Here is a 19,077-nt window from a genome sequence, read left to right as displayed (position 1 = left end):
GTGGGCCGTCGATGCACCCACGCACGATGCAAGAGACCAAATACCACAAGCCACTTTCGGCTTTAGCGAGACTACGTACGGGGGAGAACGACGGTCTGGCCCAGGGGAGTAAGTAAGTAACTAGTAACTGACCCTACGAGAGGATCGGGTGAGGTTCCTATTCTATTATTCTGTTGCTGTTGTTGGTGTTATATGTGCGATGGGTTAGGGAAGAAGGAATCTGATATTTTCCTTTTCTACTTCTTCTTCTTCTTCTTCTTCTACCTCTACCCTCTACTCTCTACCCTCTACCTCTCATATAGGTATACTACCTACGTCTTTCTTTAACATTGCGTTATACATAATGAGTTTGTGGTGAAGCCTTCTTTCCTCCAACCCTTTCTCGTTTATTGTCTCTCTTTTTTTCTCTTCGCTCTATCTGCTATTCGATCGTTCGGTGGATGCTCCAGCCGGCAACCAACTATATACATTCTTTTTATTTATTTTCGTAGCAGGACGTAGGCAACCATGCATAGCTTACTACCTCTCGCCTTGACCTGCTGGTCGCTGCTGGCCTCGGTGACCGCTTCACCTTTTTCAGATTTGCTCACGCCTAGGGAACGACGTGATATTCAGCCTGCGCCGCGGCCGATAAGGACAAGGTCCATGATCAAGCGCGATGCCGATACCACCTTCGGTTTCGACCACGACTTTTCAGATGTGACTTTGTTTTCGGGGTATGTAACTCTTTTAACTGCCTCTCTCATATGTCTTACTTATATGATAATTATATATGCAAACATATACTGACGATCAGTAGTGCTTGGGCCGCCACAAAAGGAGTTGATATCTCGCTGGATCTATCCTGCAGCGAATGCAATACTTTCGGTACCATCAGGGCGTCTGCTGAATTCCCGGATGATCTCGGCGACTTCCTCCACGATATCAAAGATTTCAACCCGCTTAACGACGCCAGCTTGACGATTGGCTTCGAAGGAGTGGGTGCTACTATCGGCATAAGGATGGCTGTCGACGGTGATGGCCAGTTCACCATTCCGCTATTCAAGTCCGAGACGCCCCTCGGCATTTCTGTAAGTCTGGAAGTCTGGAAGCGGAGTAAAGCCTGTAGTGTGAAGAGGCCCCGTAGACTGACAAGAGAACAAATCTAGGGCCCTGGATTCCAAGTCGGTGTTACTTTCAACGTGGACCTCATCGTTAGTGTGACGGCCGAGATCTCAACCGAGACTGGGTTCGAGGTTACTATCCCTGATGGATCGTCTTATAAGATACCTCTCGACCCTAGTATCCCCAACACTGCCCATTTGTAAGTTTTTCCTACCTTCTTTCCTTACCCCTGAGCTATCAGGCCAGACTGGAAAGCCAAATCAAATCGCATAAGAATAAAACTTCTAACCATCACCACAGCGACGGCGCTCAGACGACTCTTCTCCCCTTGACCGTTGACGGTCCCGCTGAGATCACCGTGGCGCTACGTCTGCGTGTACAGGCTGGTGTAGACCTACCCGGTAACAAGCTCTTCGATGCGCAGGCTCTCGTCGGTGCGTTCTTGTACATCCCTGAGGTGACACTATCGGAACAGTTTTCGCAACAATTCGACCGCAACGGCAGCATCACCGAGGCAGGCGAGTGTATACTTCCCGCGTCCGCGGACATTAACATTAACGCGGGCGTGTTCGTGGACATCGGCGCGGATGTGGCCAACAACCCCGTAGTCGACTTCAATCCCACGCTCAGCACCACCGTCTTCACCGCGTCTACCAGCACTTGCTTCTTGACTGCTACCGGTACCCCCGAGCCTACTACTGCGCTAGGAACGGGTAAGAAGCCCGTTGGCACGGGTATCCGCACTAGTAAAGTGTCTAAGACGAAGGCGCCGGCCAAGCCCACCATCACGAGAAAACCGCTTGTTACTGGCACTGGCTCGACTTCTCTCGCACCCCCCGAGATGACTCACCCAGCCTCCGTCTTGGCCTGCCCTGTACCCCTCGTCACCGAGAAGCACACTACGACAGGCAGGTACACTATCACCGAGTGTGCCGCCCAAGTCATGAACTGCCCGGCCAGCCTGACCCAGATCGTCGTCGTCGACGACACCGCCACCCTAACCACAACGCACTGCCCTGTCTCCGCAACCGGCGCTCCCTACGCCAACGCCACCATGCCTCTCCCGCGTGGCAACCCCATCCCGCTGAACAGCCTAACGGCACCAGTCGTCAACACCCTGTCCATCGACCCTCTAGTCGTTGTGCCCACCGCGACCAGCGTCCAGGCCACGCCTCGCGCCAAGAAGACCCCCGAGCCGGAGCCGGAGCCAGAGCCAACCCCGGCCCCTGCTCCAGCCCCTGCACCCGCCGGGCCAGCCAAGCCCGCAGCAACGGAACCCGCAGCCTCGGACGATTCTGACCCGGCCCCGGCTCCTCCCGCGGACGCGAACAACGCCGCTCAGCCGTCTGTCATCTACAAGACCAAGACCGAGATCATAACCACGACCCGGTGCCCCGACGCGCACACGAAGCGCGCATCACCATCGCTGCGGCGGCGTCGGGCTATTCACTAGTTAGTTAGTTAGTTAGTCTCTGGTCTACTCTGGCTCTAAACTAGGTAGTCTGGGTTAGTCCATGACACATCCTGCTGAAACACGCGGATTGCCCTGACAGACTAGACTAGCCTAGACAGATGCAAACGGTAAAAAGAAAAAAGGGGATTAATATTTCTCTGTAAAAAGTTGTCACGACCTACCTACTTAGGTGTCGTAGTGTATGTATGTATAAGATATGATGATGGATGGAAGGGAAGGGAAGGGAGGGTATTTTGTTTCTCTCTTTTTCCCACGAGGGATAGACGGCATAGTTAGATAGAGCGAGATACCACAGGCGAACAAACCCAGCAGCTTGCTTTGAGGCCGTCGCGAAACGCACAGCGTTATCTTCTTGTATATATATATACCTTTGCGCATTTGTAATTTTATTCAAAAGGACATAGATTCTTCGAGGACAAACATTGATTTATCATTGCAGTGTTTTGTGAATTTGAACAGTGCCGATGTGAGTTGCTCAGGGGGCGGGAGAATTGGTGGGTCTCGATCTTGGTGACTTGGCCTTCCCTCATCTTTGGCAAAGGAATATAACCCTCAAAAACACCACAAACCATCACGTACGACCATAGGATCTGGAGAACTCGGGATCCCGTCCGCTCTCCCCGCGATAAACCGGATACCGCCGGACCAGTAGTTGGGTCGGTGACGACCAGCGAATCCCCGGTGTTGTACGTTTTGCATTTTGGCATTTTTGGCATTCTTGTATCATGTTTTGCTCCGTTAATGTGCCCGTAGGATTGTAATGTTAGGTAGACAATGTAGATAGACGTATACGAAAGTCCATAGACGTCTTTAAAACATCTCCAACATTATATTTATAGCGCTCGATCAAGTGTCGACGGCTTTGTAACTATCGTAGTGTACATCGTGAATACAACGGCCAGACCGTGCCCATCTTATCCTTTCCCATCCTAGCCGTCAATAGGACATCTGTAATCTGTCTCGCGACCGAACCCATCCACCTCTCTATGGTCTCCGTTCGCTGCCCTCTTCGCCTGTAGCGTGTCTAGGCAAGCCTTGTGGTATATATGTCTGCAAGCCAAGACGACGAGTGGACCTAAGGGCTGGTCCTTTCGCCGTTCATAAGCGTCTCCATTCGACTCGACAGCAGAACCATGGATGTCCTGTTCACCATTCGCTGCATGCTCATCTGCTGAGCTGGGACCATCGCTTCGCTCCGTACTTTTACCTTTACCCTTTCCGTTATAGGACTCCATCTCTTGCGGGAAATCGGCCTTACCCTTTCCGCGCGCGATAGACCGACTAACCAAGGCGGCTTTCTTTTCCTCCCGCTTCTTGTTTTCGATAGCCTGCTTCTCCTCCCATGCCTCGAAGACATTCCCGGAAACCCCAGGGCCCCAAACTCTCTTCCCGCAAGCCTCGCACGTGGACCCTCTAGGTCGCCATCCCCGTTGGCGTAGCTCTACTGCCTCTTTAACATTAACAAACAATTGCTGCTCGAGGAGCCTATTTGAAAGTTGCAGTATGGATTCCTCATATGCATAGGCTGAGAATATCGAAGTTAGAACAGCTCGCAGGTCGGCAAGGTTAGGGGAAGTGGCGGCTGCACGGGTCAAGAAGGCTCGGAGGATCCGAAGGAACGTGAGACTGCCTCCCGAGCTTGCTAGGCGGTTGGTAGGAAGGACACCATTCTGAGTGGATGTTGCTGTCATAAGCGCTGTGAATGTGTGCTGTACAAGTGAGCGCAGGAGTCCTACTAGCTTGTCACTATCAAGGACCGGTGATGGAGAAGCAGTGCTAGAGACTCTAATCGGTTTAGATGGCGCAACAACCGATGATAAACGCCGCGTGATCTGGACTGTGGTTTCTATTAACCCAAGCCACAACGCTTCGTCGGGGGAAAGTTCGCTAGGCGATGGTGAGTTTCGTCGGCCGACAGCGTTGAGTTTCTTAGTGGTTTTCATCTGTCCCTGACATAACCAGATACCAACATGCGTATATTTCTGCAGTCCTCTGAGCAGATCTTCGGCAGCTTCTTTGACGTCTATATCCTCGGAATGCTCATCTGCATTTGCCACTAACCCCTGAAGAGCCGACTCCAAAGTTTCCAAATGTTTAGTTAAGCGGTTCATGGCGTCTTGAACTTGCCCCTCTCGGGCCATAAGAATAACTACTGCGTCGATTACTCCTGTGTCTTCCATAGCTGGTAGTAATTTGTCTAGCCTTAAATTTGTAGCCTGTACGATGCCGACGTAATCTGAGACATGGGAAGGATCATATAGACACATGAGTTGCACATATTGTTCAATGAAATCCCGGTCTAGGGTCGTAGCTGGCTGTCTTGAGGTTTCGGGGTCGGGTTCAAGTAGAGCTCGGAGGTACGCGAACTGCAGTTCTGATCCCTCCTCAAGCGAGTCCAAGGCGAATCTATGCAAGTTAGGTGCGTACGTAGCTAGGGTCTGGGCAGCTTGGATTGGGTCAAGCTCGACTAAATCCCGTGAATTATTTTTAATAACATCGTGCACATCTTGAATCTGTTTCTTAGTGAGGTTAGCTTGGGGGCGTAGACACTCCGCGACGCATTCGAAAATATCCATTTGGTCTTCCGGGTCCTCGAAATAAGTTTGTAATAGCTTCCCATACTGTTTGTCATTTCTGTATATCCGCTTTAGGATACGGTAGAAACATGCCTTCTTGAATAGGGGTATTATTGCTGATATGTCTGGCGGCTGGTATATAGAGAGCAGATATTCCGCACTCAACTGGGCATCTTCGGCGAGATCTATGCCAGGGTAGTTGCATAGCCCAGCCAAGACTTTGTCAAGGGTAGAACCTGGTATGAGAAGATATTGTGGGAACTTAGGAAGGTTTCGCGCGATAAACATATCTAGATATATGGTATCCTCTGGCGCAAAGTCGCTTGGATTCATGATTTCTAATAGGATGGACACGACATACTGGCGATCGACAGTCAATCCGAATATCTGCTCTTCTGGTAAGTTTTTTCCAGTGCCACCGTTGAGTTGTTTCTCCTGAGACTCGTTTAAAAAGGAGTCTTCAAAGGCTTCGTTCAGCGCACTTAAAAAGCTCGGCGCATCATACTGTAGTATCATTCTGAGATACGGGAAAGATGGTTCTTCCGCTTGCTTTGGACGAGTGAGAAATACTTTGCTGCCTTTAGGCCAACTTATGCTCTTCCCGGAAAAGAGAAACCAGTAAAGCTCCGCCTTGGCCTGAGAGGCTACTCCGTCCTCCATCCTACCACCCGTAGGGTAAATCCTTCCAGTTAGAGTGTACGAGAGATATGGGAACATCTTGAGTGCATTAACTCCAAATATCTCATCTTCCATTAGATCTCCAGAGTTGGTATATTCGGTGTTCTGCACTAGAGGTATCAACAAAGTAAGTAGGTCGATAAGAGGCGTGATGTAATCGGATAACGCCTGATTCCAGACGTATATAAGGGCATCATAAAGGCCATGCTGCTTGCAAAGCGAAGTTATCTGATCGATGTCGAGGGTGGTAGTTTCCATATGACAAATAATCTCTTCTAGGCGGCTTTCCCAGCCTTTGCTGACATAGTGAGTAACCATGGCCTTGACGGCGGTGGGTGGCACGACTGATATTGTCTTTTCGAGAATATATGGCTCTAATACTTCCAAAAAGACACCTTCGACGTCGGCGTCTTCGTACCATTCGTACATACCATCAAAGAGGAAGTCGAGGTCCCCTACGCTTTGGCAGGCGATAAAACAAGTTTCTGCAAGTTGTCGTAGATGCTGATCATCTACTAAGGCCTTATTCTTTTGCCGTTGGCCAAATGCATATTTCAGAGATGCACTCATGATCTCCATTATCTTATCACGTACCATTCGATGCCTCAAAGCAGCATCTTCAGGAAGACCGACTGTTAGCTTATTTGCATCCCCTGTGTAGTAAGTGGTCGCTAGCTGTATTGCACCAATGTAGTCGCCGTTCTCCATCAATGCTATTAATCGATCAGCCCAGTTCGATAACGCACCGATGGATACGTCGTTGAAGCCTAGCAGGAAGATGCGGCCCTTGTATGCCTTGAAACTCATGTAGAAAGCATCTGCGACAACACCATGCATTGACGTGTCGTTTTCGTCGAGCTGCTCAACTAAATTGTGCAACTGGGCGGAAAAGAGATCAGCATGATATATGTACTTATGGATGAGATCGAAAGCTTCCGTCATCCTCATCGAGCGGTCTTCAAGAACAATAAGTCTCTGCGTGATTGTTAGGACGGTCAAAACGGAGCGACTGAGCCACTGGACTGCCACAATTGCCTCCTCGCACGTCCATCTACTACGCGCCTTGAACTTGAGGGCGGGAGGCTTGTCTTTGCCGTCTGTAGGTACCTCATCCACTTCAAGAACGGTGAGCACATTTGCCCAACAGTAGACCAGTTTAACTTTGGACATAGTGCTACCAGTGACAGGATCGGGTACCTTCAACTTGACGGCAGGAAACCACGCTAAACAGCCGGTCATAGCACTATGGGGTGCTACGTCTTTTGGTCTGGCCGATTTATGCTGGGTCTGCGCAATCGGTGTCGTCGAGACTATAACAAGCAGGTAAGGGGTAAGCATCGCCGTGAGGCCCATCGTGTCTGTTGCCCGTTCCACATTCCCGAGCGGCAATGGAGAAAAGGCCAATACGGTACTAGGCTTCAGGGGCTTCCCTGATGTGGGAGGCGGAGCATCAGGGTAGCGGCCCAGTATCCTCACCGTCTTGACCATTCGCCCAAGAGCGCCAGTACCCCGAGTTGCAAGGTGTGAAAATGCCATTCCGCGGTCGTCGGCGGATACTAGGGCAGTGTGTCTAGTGCCTAAGAACCCTATATGGGTTATTGCTACATTAGGCATATGACCGTCCGTCGTCCGGTTTTGAAACTGGGCTGGGTCAAGGGGCGGAATATGAAGGAAGGGTCGAGACACCCGGCTAGTGTCCCATGTGAAGATGCTGCCGCTAGCATGACCACTACCTATCGTGGTGTGATCTGCAGATATAGCGATGGCGGTGATGGACCCAGATTCAACAGCTGCGACCAGTTAACAAATGGTTGCAAAATGGGTTAAAAGCAGTACGGACCTTTTGTGCCTGGGCCTATAATCATCTTAAGATTCTGATTATAATCAAACATTAGGATTATGCCTTTGGAGGTGCCTAATACGATGGACGCAGAAATAGCTATACACGTAGGTGAACCAAAGTTACGCTTCCCGGCCTCGGAGAATACCTGGCCGTTTAGTTTCTTTAACTTGGTCCATCGTACTACTTCCCATGGGGGCGTGGGAGTTTCGGTTTCGCCGGATTCAAGTAAGAATTGGCTGCTCATGGATGCCTGTCTGCTATGTCCCGCAAGAAAAGCAGGCGACGACGGCCGCGGAGATAGAGCCGAAGGGGAGGCTATACGAGATTGGAATCGTCGGTCGAAGGGTCTAAAAGAGGGCGTAGGACTGTTAAGCCCAGGGCGAGAAGCGAGAGAGGGCACTCTACTACTCCCAAGGGAAGATATCATGGAGCCCTGAAGCTGTTAGCTAACACATCCATCCTCTCTCTCCCTTCTTAGTAGAATCGTAGCAAGTATAAAAGCTTACTTGAACCGAAGGCGAATCGTCGGGTATGGAAAGCAACGAATCAATGGGGCTCCCGGCTCTTCGAGGTAGATCTTCGCTGGATCCTGCTTCCGAGACATCATCATGATTTCGTAGGAGTTGACGATACCGATTTGCGACAACCCCATTTCCAGTAGGCTGGTCGGATACGATGCTCCCTGGTTCCCCTTCAACATCCTCTTCTAATTGCTCTTGTTCTATCCCACGTTCCGGCTTAATTGTCTCATCGTCGCTCGATACCCCCTCTCCATCAGGAGACAGATCTAGATGATCATCGTCCATGCTGGCAACCCCATCGTCTTTCTCCGGGGAAGGCAAGCTCATCGAGACGTCCACATCGGGCGCATGACTTCAAATATGGTCGCTACTTTTTGTATTGCTTTGCGCCGTAGCTTTTAGATAAATTGGCTTCACGATCTCGTAGCTATCGAAATCACCCTTGCTGCTGCGTACTATGCGTACTATGCGTAGTAAGCCCAAAGTCCAAAGCTTGAAGCTCGAAGCTTTAGGTAAGTATTAGCTCTACGGCTCTATCGGACACGGAAAATTAGACGGTGATTATCGGTACAAAATGGCGGGGTGGAGGACGGTATGGCAGACGGGGTTCTCTTTAAGCTGTTTGTAAGGGTAGAGGAAGAGGTGAAGTAGTACAGGTGTTTTATTAGACGCTACTTGGTATTGCAGCTCCTCTCGAATCCATTCGTTTACTTTAGGTAACGTCGAGGTACCTAGCTCAGCCTTACTATTAGCAGGCATAGTGAATGTAGGAACAGGGGGCTGCGACCTAAGCTACCTAGGTGAAGAACATCACCAATCATAAACAATGATCCACTTAAAACCGCTAAATGATAAGCACTGCATGAGCCAACGAGAACGGGGATCACAGGTGTAATCGCTGTAATCGATATCTTAGCTCATTTGACATCAACATTTAGCCTTGCAAAAGGTACCTCATTTTTGTTTAGTACATAAGGTTCTTATTCTATCAATCTTATCACTAATAGGTACAGACTTCTAAGATCCCAAGTCGTAATTCACTAACTACCTGGCACCTCCACATTCTAACATTAAGTTCTTTCGGATACCTATTTTCGCAATGTCGTCCGTAGGGCCTCAATTACCACCGCACCTTTCTAAGCGCAAGCGTACTCCAGAAGACGAATCGGCAGATTCTCCTGCCGCAAAGCTACGAGCTACAGAAGGAGCGCAAACCAACCAGGACGAAATAGATCTCGATAGCGATGATGGTGATGATGGTTATGGCCCGCCTGCTCCTCAGCCAGCAGCGAAAGCATCTATAGGACCTACCTTACCGCCTTCAAACACGGATGAGATCAAATTAGACGACAGCGACGACGATGACATCGGTCCATCTGCTCCACCGCCACCTACGAATACTCGGCCATCTATAGGACCTACTCTCCCGCCCCCAAACCAAAATGAAATCCGATTAGAAGACAAAAACAATTCTTCCGACGATGAGGCCGGGCCAGCACCACCTCCAGCCCCCCCATCCCCATCCTCAAAACGCGTCCACGGCCCCGCGCCTCCACCCGCCCCTCTCTCCGAGCGACCAACCACATCCGCCAACTCGGACTCAGACTCGGACGACAACGACGACGACTACGGTCCCGCCCTCCCAACATCAACCTCCCACATCCAACGCCAAACCCAAGCCCGCGCCGCCGAAGAAGCCGCTCGCGCAGCCCAAGCAGCCGCCGGCCCCCAGCGCGACGACTGGATGCTCGCGCCCCCAACCGCAAGCGGCTACCGCGCGCCAGACCCAACCAAGCTCAAAAACCGGCGCTTCGCCAGCGGTCCACGAGCGGCGGCGTCGTCGTCCTCCAGCGCCGCGCCCGGCGGCGAGATCAGCAGCATATGGACGGAGACGCCCGAGCAGAAGCGCAAGCGCCTCGAGGACGCCGTCCTCGGGCGCACCAACGACGCTGCTGCTGCCGCGCAGATGCGCACCACGAGCAGCAACGGCCGTGCCGCCGGCGCAGACCCTCCGCCCTCGAAAGAAGCCCAGGAGCGCCAGGACCGCGTGCGCAGCTACACCGAGGCCACGCGCGGCCGCAGCCTGTACGAGGAGCACCAGTCGTCGCGCCAAGCGCGCAAGCTGCAGGCCGACGAGGAGGAAGACGATCCGAGCAAGCGCGCCTTCGACCGCGAGAAGGACATGAAGCTCGGCGGGCGCATCGGCACCGCCCAGCGCCGGGAGCTGCTGAATCGCGCTGCGGATTTCGGCGGCAGGTTTGCCAAGGGGAAATACCTCTAACCTAGGGGTTTATGGTGGTTGTCTGCACATGATTGGGTATATAGTATAGGTTATAGGTTATAAAAAAGGGAAGTACCTGAAGTAAGAAGCGGAGAGGATAGAAATGGAAAATAGGAATATATTTAAAGCAAAGTTATGAAGATACCCATATTCACGAACTAAAAGGCTGAGCAGAGCGAGGTCTTTCATATATGGAATTGCATCTTAGCTAGCTTGTACTATAGAAAGTATGATACAACAATACACTCAAGGCCTAATGTGCCAAGAATCAAAATACGGATTTGAATATAATCCATTCGTTGCAATCTGCTTTCTAGCATTGCTCACTTCCTAGCTTGCGTGTTTGCTAGCTAACAGAGATAGATAGATACATACAAGGCTCACGCAGGGAATCCTCCTAATTCAACGACACTCTCCTCTCCTTTACTCCTTTGACTCTGGGGAACACTAAAAAAAGATAATGGCAAACCCTTACTTCCCTACAACAATACGATACATGTCTGCCCCTAACTAAAACTCCTCAAAAGGAAAGGGGGAAACCCTGACGTTTATACTGGGAGAATACCTCAGAACACCGCCTACTCCCGCAAATAAATGCATTGCGACGCCCGACCATGTTTTTTAATCCTTCGCCCTCGAGAGTTCGGGGTACCGGCCGGGATCAACCTTGAACAAAAACCTAAAAGTAATGATATGATAAACGTCACTGATTTCCCCTCCGTCCGCAACACAAACTCCTCAATAGTTTCGTGCCCTCCGGCCCCCTACCACATAGCCTGGGCGACTCTCTCTGGGTCGGGAGGTAAGCTAGGCGATGTGCTGATCTTCTGGTGGCTAGGTGTTGTCGTTGCTGGAAAAGGAAACTTATAGAAATCAGATACGGGGGTATGCGGATTCATTTCGCGATGTCGTATACAGGATATGGTTGAAAAGACCATGAAACAATGCAATATTTATATATATTCCTTGGATTAAGCCGATGTCTATGGATATTAAAATTCCTCAGTTAGCTGCAGTCGTGGACGGTCGTATACCTGCTTCCAATTGTGATGGTGTGGTGTTCGCCCCGCCGTTGGCACCAGAAACTGTCACCCCGCTTGCATCGGGGGCTTCCCCGTTACGGTCCCTTCGCATCAGCTCATTCAGTCGGAATGTTGGGAAACGACCGCGAACTCTTGAAAAAACTCCGGCGTTCTCCGCTGCAGCCGGCTGAGGCTCAGGTTGAGGATTATGACGACGATGATGATCTCGTGTGTGTTCTGAGCGATTTCTCTCCCATACCCGTGGTTGCCGGTTATAATTTGCCGAATCCGAACCGACACCTCCGAAGCGACCCGCAATCATGCCACGCGGAGCCCCCCGGAAGTTGCTCCATGATGTGAATGTACGCTGCGGAGACCTTGGCATATTCATTCGGCCATTGCTTCGGGATGGGTCGGCATTATGAGATGTAGGGCTTGCCGGATCACCATCTGCAGGAGGCGGGCGTGGCTTAGGTGTATAGTAATCTGCCTTACAGAGGGGACATGACGCTCTCCGGTTGGTCAACCAGGGGTCGATGCAAACAGCGTGGAAAGCATGGCCGCAAGTCAATCCACGAATATCGTCGTTGTCTTCGAGCGTGTCGATACAGATCGCGCACGTATCGCCCTGGGTACCTACCAGTTCAGGAGGCAGAGCAGCGTCTATCTGTTCGTCGTCATCATCTTCATCGATACTCGCACGATGATCATGGTCCTTCATTATTATACTTTCCGCAGTTTGCGCGTGGGTAAGTGTGTTGTCGCCAGCTGGGTTACTGTCGGCTGTGGTGTCCTGACTCTCATGGCTGGCGTGAGACCTTTCTCGATCCGTAGATTTTGGGACAGAGCTAGGATTAGTGTGATCCTCGCTTGATTCTTGTTCTTTGGACGTTATTTCCGGCACGATACCTTCAACACTCCTTACGCTGTTGGCGCGGCTGGGCGGGGCAGAGACACCACCAGCAGTGGGCAGTCCTTCGCTTGCACGTACTGAGACCCAAGCCTTATATTTCATCATAGGAAATTTATCATTGACTTCATCCATCGTCATCAACTTCTTTTCTCGACGTCGACGATGTGGTCTAGCGGGCATGTTCTCGAGGTTGATAGGTTCTCCATTTTCATCTAATCCTCGCAGCTGTCGGTTGCGTGCATTGTAGCGAAAGCAGTACTTGACGCCAACGATGATCCTATTACAAATGTTAGATTGTGAGGCAGCAGCCGACGGCTATGCCGCTAGATATGGCTTACCAAAGGTTGGTAAAAACAACACCAAACCCCAAGGCCACAAAGAATAGTAGAGGGGAATTAGTCGACTGGCCACCATTATTCTGATCGCCATTGTTGGTGTTACCCGTAGAAGGCTCCGGAGTCGCAGGCGGCGAAGCTGCTGATGGCGTAGGAGTGCCAGATACAGAACTAAAGACCGAGGACGTCGGGTCCGCCGACGAAACGGCCTGTCGAACTTGATGTTCAATCGCTCTTGCGACAAAATGAGCGCCACCCGCCAAGACCTGATTGAAATCAGCCATCTTCGCAAATGAGATGACTACAATTGAAACAGATATCGGAACAGCCGATTAATCGTCAATCGAGGGGGTCATCGGCGAAAGGCCTCGACGAAGAATCGTATCAACACGGTCGTATCCTAAGCAAAGATGCCATTTACTGTCAAATCGTTGGGTGGGGAATTGATTTGAAACACGATCTACGTTCTCTAGTTTTTTGCTGTTGGGATTATGCCTTCGAGAAGGAAAAAAGGAAAAAAGCAAAATAGCAAATGATGCAGATCGTCGCAATATCCGCGGGCGAGAGTGCCAAGGTACGGGTGAAGTTGGAAGTTGGCAAAGGGTTAGAATAGTGGAATGGTGGTCAAAGTTGTAGTGTAGGTACGTTATTAGTTTAGGCCTTCAGCCAAGGGAAAAGGGTGGAGAAAGAGGTGCGACCATAAAAGAGGACAAGGGAACTTGGCGGACGGAGAAGCGCATAAGAAGGAAGGATTTGGGGGTAGACAAGTCTGACTGTTTTAGTTCGTCAGGTCCTGTGATATGTAATAAACTCGCAGCTGCGCAAGCAGCCAACTTCTATTGAGACGGAAGTGGGAAGTGGCAGGCGCTGCAGACGGTCCTTGTCGGGGCTGGACGGGCTGGGCCTGCTTGGGGCGGTTTTGAACGCTTTGGCTTCATTGATAGGTGGTGGTGGAACCGCAATTACCCAATCAAAAGGTTGGTCCCAGTACTCTAGCAGTCTAGGAGCAGGAGCGTTCATGTCTAATCCAGACAAGGAAATAGAGACGCAGCTCTAAGTTGACCCGTTTCGGCTCCTGATTTTAGACCTTGAATGAGAATCGTTGTCTACAATTGTCATTCAAATATTTGTCAAATCTACATATGCTAAGTACCTAAGTCAGTCAACGCTGCAGATCTGACGATGACACCTAAGCAAACAATGATTTATTTTATGCAAAGTACCCAAGTTTCTTATATATTACATCATGAGCCATTCACAGTAATCATGGTGGGAGCATAGGACAAATGATCCACAATGTGACTTGCAGAAACCCAGGGTTAATAGTGAGATTGTTTCTTGGTAAAATTTACTACCTGGGTTAGTACAATCTACTAAGATTGAGTTTTAAACCGAGCGGCATCAAAACGCAAAACGATTAGTATCGTTTACAAAACAAGATCGTTTATCTGATAAGAAAAAGGCTAGACCCCATTGTGGTTTCAGAACCTCGAAATTAAAAACAGGTCATTCAAACCTCTTCAATCCCCACGGTTTCGGTGATAGTGGCGGTTTTCAATCTCCTTATGTATGGGGAGTATGGATTTCACATTATGGATTTTACATTCCAAAACATATTATTGTCAGTTGCGCAGGCATTCTAGATCACCAGGGAGATGTTAGATGGGCGCTTAAAATACAGCCTGATGTATAATACACCCTCTTGTCCAACTGGTATTTCAAACTAGTATAGCGCAAGGTGTCTCGAGGTCTATTCTACTACCCAATCTCTTGCGCCGCCGTCGCACTCATGGACACCCTAACGCGGAAACGGAACCTATGTAGATAGAAGAAACCGATCTTAAGTGTATTTGCGTGTTACCGAGTTCATTAGTTGATCTAAAGCTGCATGTCTTCGGGATCCCAAGACTGCTGCTTTCCTAGTGGATATCGGAATCTAATTAAGGAAGTACAGATCTAAGACCTCTCAATACTACGTAAGTGTGGCAGAGCTCAAGTCATGCATTCGATAATGATACCACAACAATACAGTAAGAGACATCCTTCTTAAAGGCAACATCGGCAGGCTAGATGGCCAGCATCGAATAGCATCGCATCGAACGATGATAAGAAAGCTAGTTTATTGGCATGGCTCCCAGTTAATAAATCCACCGATAACTCGTCACTCCTCACAGACATTCGGAATGATCAATGCACTGCGTCAAGAAGAGGCACGAATTACGTCTTCATGTTACTGCTGACTTCATCCAAAGTTCTAGGCTCAGCGCGGGCTTTGCGTTGCTGCTTAACTTAAATGGTGACTTAAATAGTGGACGTCAAAGGCTTACTTCGACATGATTCGCTATTTGGATATATACCGGTAGCATGTGCGTCGTGGCTGTTAACGAACACGCGATAATGTCGTTCCAGTAATTTTCGGCCATCTTTATTGCACCGATCGGGTGCGGCTGGCATCGCCGCTCCACGAATCATAGATATGGTACCCGGACAGCCTCAAACGCATACCCCCTTTCTATGTACATGAGTTAAACCAGCTCCACTAGAAACGTTAAGCTAGCAGGATAGGTATACTTTTTAGACGAGGGGCTTTGAAGGTTTTAGTCGTTATCAGATCTTAAATCTACCTAGTAATTATATTCGCGATACTTCGTACTTCTCCTAGCTGTGTGGATCAATTAGTGGGCGGAGTAGGGCGTAAAGCTTATCGAAAACTTGTACAGGACCTCACCGGCTAGTGCTTCTCTATATCTCTACCTCATTCTTACATAGAAACTATGCGAGGCCATTCGGATAGCTCGGTTTGGCAGTGCCTCTTTACTGGTACCCAGAACTTGTCATGGCTGGCCGATTCGTGCCAAGTGTATGGTGTATTTATTTGTCAACGGCTAAACCAATAGCACGTAGGGTAACAACCGAAAAGCAATGAGGCTGATGAAGAGTGCCAAGAATATCGTCGACGGAAACGAGAATTTAGAAGTCGCAAGACCACTTTGACATTTATATTAGTGATGTGTTTGAAGCAATTAGTGTAGAACCGTTTTCCTACCATTCCGTTTCCGTCAAGCTTTATTCATCGACATTAATTATAAACGGCTATCTTCTATTATAGCCAATAGGTATCATTAAAGGTGGACTAGCGGGGAGAACAATGGCATTGGTCTATTAAGGTCGTATATGTAGGCCATTCATGAGGTCATTCCCAACAACAGGCGATTAATGTCGATCTTTTGAGGAGCTAATGCAGGATAGCCGCTTAAGTATCACATATGTAGTACGACTCTCATCGAATAAAGCCCATTATCCATTATATAATTGTTTTAATTTGAGTAGAGAGAAGTCTCAAGCTTAAGACATCATATAACCATATGTCTGGGAAGTATTGGTTGTATTTAGGGGGAAGAAATCAGGTACCTAATTGTACGTCAGGGAGTAACAAAGTGACAACAAGGGAATAGGTACCTTCCCCCAGATTATGGAAGTTATCAGAGGTATGTTTGATACCAAACCCCACTAAGTCGATTCTTCTTAGGGTCCACTAGCCCCGCGACCGTAAAACCTTCTGTTATGGATATACATATGCATGTATAGTCGATCGCGACAGTTGACTGGTTGGTTGTACTGTACTTTCCTAAATCCGGTAGATTAGTACGGAGCAAATGTTATCCTTCCATGACCCCCCGAGTTTCACCACCGGCTACCGTGCACCCGAACCCGAACATTTGCTCATCTACACCCATCTACGGATTACGCCCACCTACATCTACGCTATTCAAGCTTACTGAGATACTACCTAAATAAGTTACCCACTTTTTGTATTCTCACCATCACCTATCGCCTCATTCACACCTTTCCCTGCGTTGTCCAATGGCGCCAACACAACTTCCGGCTTCCGGAAATCCTCTGTAAGTCTAAGGCATCTTTTCTTTCGCCCGCCGTGGCTGAGCAGGCCTCGTCAGCCGTACCCGGCCTTCCGGAGCTACCTTACTGATCAGGTGGAATCACTAGGGTTTTCTTTGACGTTACGCTCGGAGGTAGGCGTTTCCGAATCTATTCTCGCCCACGCTTTCTTTCCAGCAGCAGGCCAAGACCGGATATAGTATCGCTTCAGTCTTGAAAGATATCACGTGATCATATCGTCTACCTTATGAGGTATTCGCATAGGGCTACGAGGCTTTTTTCATATTATTATTGCTTTGTCGTAATGTGCATTATCGCCGGTTCTGATCAGCAGTAGGCGAACCTCTCGGACGGATCACCTTTGAGCTCTTCAAAGATACTGTGCCTCGCACCGCGGAGAACTTTCGCCAGTTCTGCACCGGCGAGTCCAAGAACAGTCGCGGCCAGAGTCAGGGCTACAAGGGAAGCAAGTTCCACAGAATCGTGCGTCTTCTACAGCTGCTACCAGGATAATGAATGTCAAACTAACGAGTCACAGATCAGCAATTTTATGATTCAAGGCGGAGACTTTCTCAACGGCGACGGAACCGGCAGCACCGTAAGTTTGCTGGGGAGGCGCTTATATATCAAATACTGATTTTCCTTTTAAGTGTATCTACGGCACCAAACAGTTTCAAGATGAAAACTTCGACTTGAAACATACCCAGAAGGGACTTCTTTCCATGGCTGTAAGTCCTCCTACCTTATCTTCCCATATACGTACTGACTGTAGATCAGAACTCGGGTCCGCACACCAATGGGTCTCAGTTCTTCATTACCACCGTACCTACTCCTCACCTCGACGGGAAACACGTCGTCTTTGGAAAAGTCGTCGACGGCCTCGACGTCGTGGAGAAGATGGAAAAAACGAAGACTGGCAGACGTGGACGAGATATACCAGACATGGACGTGGTCATTGCCCAATGTGGTGAGATGTAAATGTCGCTATCTAGGATGATAAGGGTTCTTGTGCTACCATAATACCTTAGGTAGACGAATAATCACAGCCGGTAGGTATTGTTCATTGCATAAATTATAGTAATACCGACAGTCTATTGACGCAGCGTATTGTGTCTCTCTATACATGTGACTGAGATCTCTGTGTGGAGTAGATGTAATTGGTGGTGAATGAAAAGACAGCATCAGTCTTCGTATTGATATATTAATATACTATTTTATAATACGGGTAGAGTACCTAGGCATTGACTAATATCGTCATAATGAATACTTCAATAGTCACGGCGGGCTTCATTGAGACGTTTTTTCGTAGTGTACGAAATATGGTACCTGAATATTATCTACCCATTGCTATATGCATATATGCGTGAGAGTCGGAAATTCTAAGACTAGCTCACGGTATCTTCCACTTTTACCTATTTCCTACCCTCCTAATTACATATGGAGGGTTGCAAAGCCTTCTTTGGCTTTTATAAGATGACTGCTGTCTTCTGTACTAGTTCTCAACACTAAAAAAAAATTGTATCTGCAATGTATTCAAAGGTTTATACTTAAAGTAATAAGTACTCTTAAGTGGTAAAGAGGGCAACGAAACAAATTATTATTGTGGAAAGTTCTAAGTGTAATAGTAAAGACTCCAACTGACCTTGATGTTAGGCTACCATATTATAACCCTCAAATATGGCTCCTTTTCGGGGTCTAACTCATGATACATTGTCCGAGTTTCTTTAAGGCACTCCCTGGACAGCCTAGTTGTGCGAGGAGATTGCTCTCGCTACATGATTTATCTTGCGCTGCCTCTGGAATCGGATTCCGCCATCCTCCTCGTACCTTCCAACTAGCCATAACTCATCACTAAGAATCAAGCGCTCTCCATTTAGCCAGTCAATAGAGAAACGGTCCAAACAAGAGCCCGTTAGAATACCCACAGTCTCAGTCCAGGTACCGTCTAACAGTTCTATATGACGTAGATCCAGGTGCTTGAAGACTGCCGGATTACATCTATTTAAAAATCGGCTTAGACATCCCAGGTGGAAGAGACCAGATATCAGGTACACTTTCTTCAGGTTCGGCCAATCTCTTTGTGGAATCATGTGTTCGAAAACGCATCCCAATGGATTTGGGAAGAAATTTAGATGGATCTCTTCGATACTTGGATTATCCAGCACAGCAAAGGTATAATGGTGTATTGGCGTCGTTAATTGACCATGGTAGCCTTCGCCGTACACGTATTCGAACCTTCTCAAGCTCCACATCGCTGTTGTTAAATCGGCCGAGTGCCCTAGACTTGGTACATCTATTTCTGGCCTATATAATGCAACATCAATCCGAAGGCTGGTCAGCTGGACCCCAATTTCACGGAGGTTAGTGGTAGGTCCAAAACGATCTCGCAAGGTGGCGATACTGAGTAGTGGTATGCCTCTCCCTGATCCCATG

General features: G+C 48.9%; 7 protein-coding genes across 7 annotated transcripts; 3 read left to right on the top strand and 4 right to left on the bottom strand.

Annotated features, from left to right (window-relative positions):
• Positions 1-150: 150 nt before the first annotated feature.
• On the top strand, positions 151-2,761 carry F4813DRAFT_112838 (uncharacterized protein). Its single transcript, XM_049238525.1, has 4 exons — positions 151-716; positions 800-1,070; positions 1,149-1,303; positions 1,405-2,761. Exons 1-4 carry the CDS (start codon positions 508-510, stop codon positions 2,555-2,557), a joined length of 1,788 nt encoding a protein of 595 aa, XP_049098805.1. The 5' UTR covers positions 151-507; the 3' UTR covers positions 2,558-2,761.
• F4813DRAFT_112827 (uncharacterized protein) lies at positions 2,761-3,400 on the bottom strand. The gene has a single exon (XM_049238524.1). The coding sequence runs from the start codon at positions 3,292-3,294 to the stop codon at positions 2,965-2,967; it is 330 nt and encodes a 109-aa protein (XP_049098804.1). The 5' UTR covers positions 3,295-3,400; the 3' UTR covers positions 2,761-2,964.
• F4813DRAFT_112826 (Golgi CORVET complex core vacuolar protein 8-domain-containing protein) lies at positions 3,401-8,902 on the bottom strand. Its single transcript, XM_049238523.1, has 3 exons — positions 8,182-8,902; positions 7,673-8,108; positions 3,401-7,622 (listed from the first exon to the last, which is right to left on the bottom strand). The coding sequence occupies exons 1-3, from the start codon at positions 8,521-8,523 to the stop codon at positions 3,508-3,510; spliced, it is 4,893 nt and encodes a 1,630-aa protein (XP_049098803.1). The 5' UTR covers positions 8,524-8,902; the 3' UTR covers positions 3,401-3,507.
• Positions 8,903-9,093: 191 nt separating this feature from the next.
• On the top strand, positions 9,094-10,949 carry F4813DRAFT_362024 (uncharacterized protein). The gene has a single exon (XM_049243586.1). The coding sequence runs from the start codon at positions 9,296-9,298 to the stop codon at positions 10,475-10,477; it is 1,182 nt and encodes a 393-aa protein (XP_049098802.1). The 5' UTR covers positions 9,094-9,295; the 3' UTR covers positions 10,478-10,949.
• Positions 10,817-13,282, bottom strand: F4813DRAFT_112765 (uncharacterized protein). Its single transcript, XM_049238522.1, has 3 exons — positions 12,751-13,282; positions 11,342-12,689; positions 10,817-11,018 (listed from the first exon to the last, which is right to left on the bottom strand). The coding sequence occupies exons 1-2, from the start codon at positions 13,029-13,031 to the stop codon at positions 11,480-11,482; spliced, it is 1,491 nt and encodes a 496-aa protein (XP_049098801.1). The 5' UTR covers positions 13,032-13,282; the 3' UTR covers positions 10,817-11,018; positions 11,342-11,479.
• Positions 13,283-16,125: 2,843 nt separating this feature from the next.
• On the top strand, positions 16,126-17,750 carry F4813DRAFT_112754 (putative U-snRNP-associated cyclophilin). The gene is made up of 7 exons (XM_049238521.1): positions 16,126-16,235; positions 16,394-16,649; positions 16,753-16,778; positions 16,982-17,127; positions 17,183-17,242; positions 17,295-17,372; positions 17,422-17,750. Exons 2-7 carry the CDS (start codon positions 16,612-16,614, stop codon positions 17,620-17,622), a joined length of 549 nt encoding a protein of 182 aa, XP_049098800.1. The 5' UTR covers positions 16,126-16,235; positions 16,394-16,611; the 3' UTR covers positions 17,623-17,750.
• Positions 17,751-17,987: 237 nt separating this feature from the next.
• On the bottom strand, positions 17,988-19,061 carry F4813DRAFT_362000 (uncharacterized protein). Its single transcript, XM_049243585.1, has one exon. It carries the CDS (start codon positions 18,894-18,896, stop codon positions 18,390-18,392), a length of 507 nt encoding a protein of 168 aa, XP_049098799.1. The 5' UTR covers positions 18,897-19,061; the 3' UTR covers positions 17,988-18,389.
• Positions 19,062-19,077: the final 16 nt, after the last annotated feature.

This window comes from Daldinia decipiens, assembly GCF_022478715.1.
Source record: "Daldinia decipiens strain CBS 113046 unplaced genomic scaffold F4813scaffold_20, whole genome shotgun sequence".
Classification (NCBI taxonomy): domain Eukaryota; kingdom Fungi; phylum Ascomycota; class Sordariomycetes; order Xylariales; family Hypoxylaceae; genus Daldinia; species Daldinia decipiens.
This window is presented reverse-complemented; position numbering and strand designations above follow the sequence as displayed.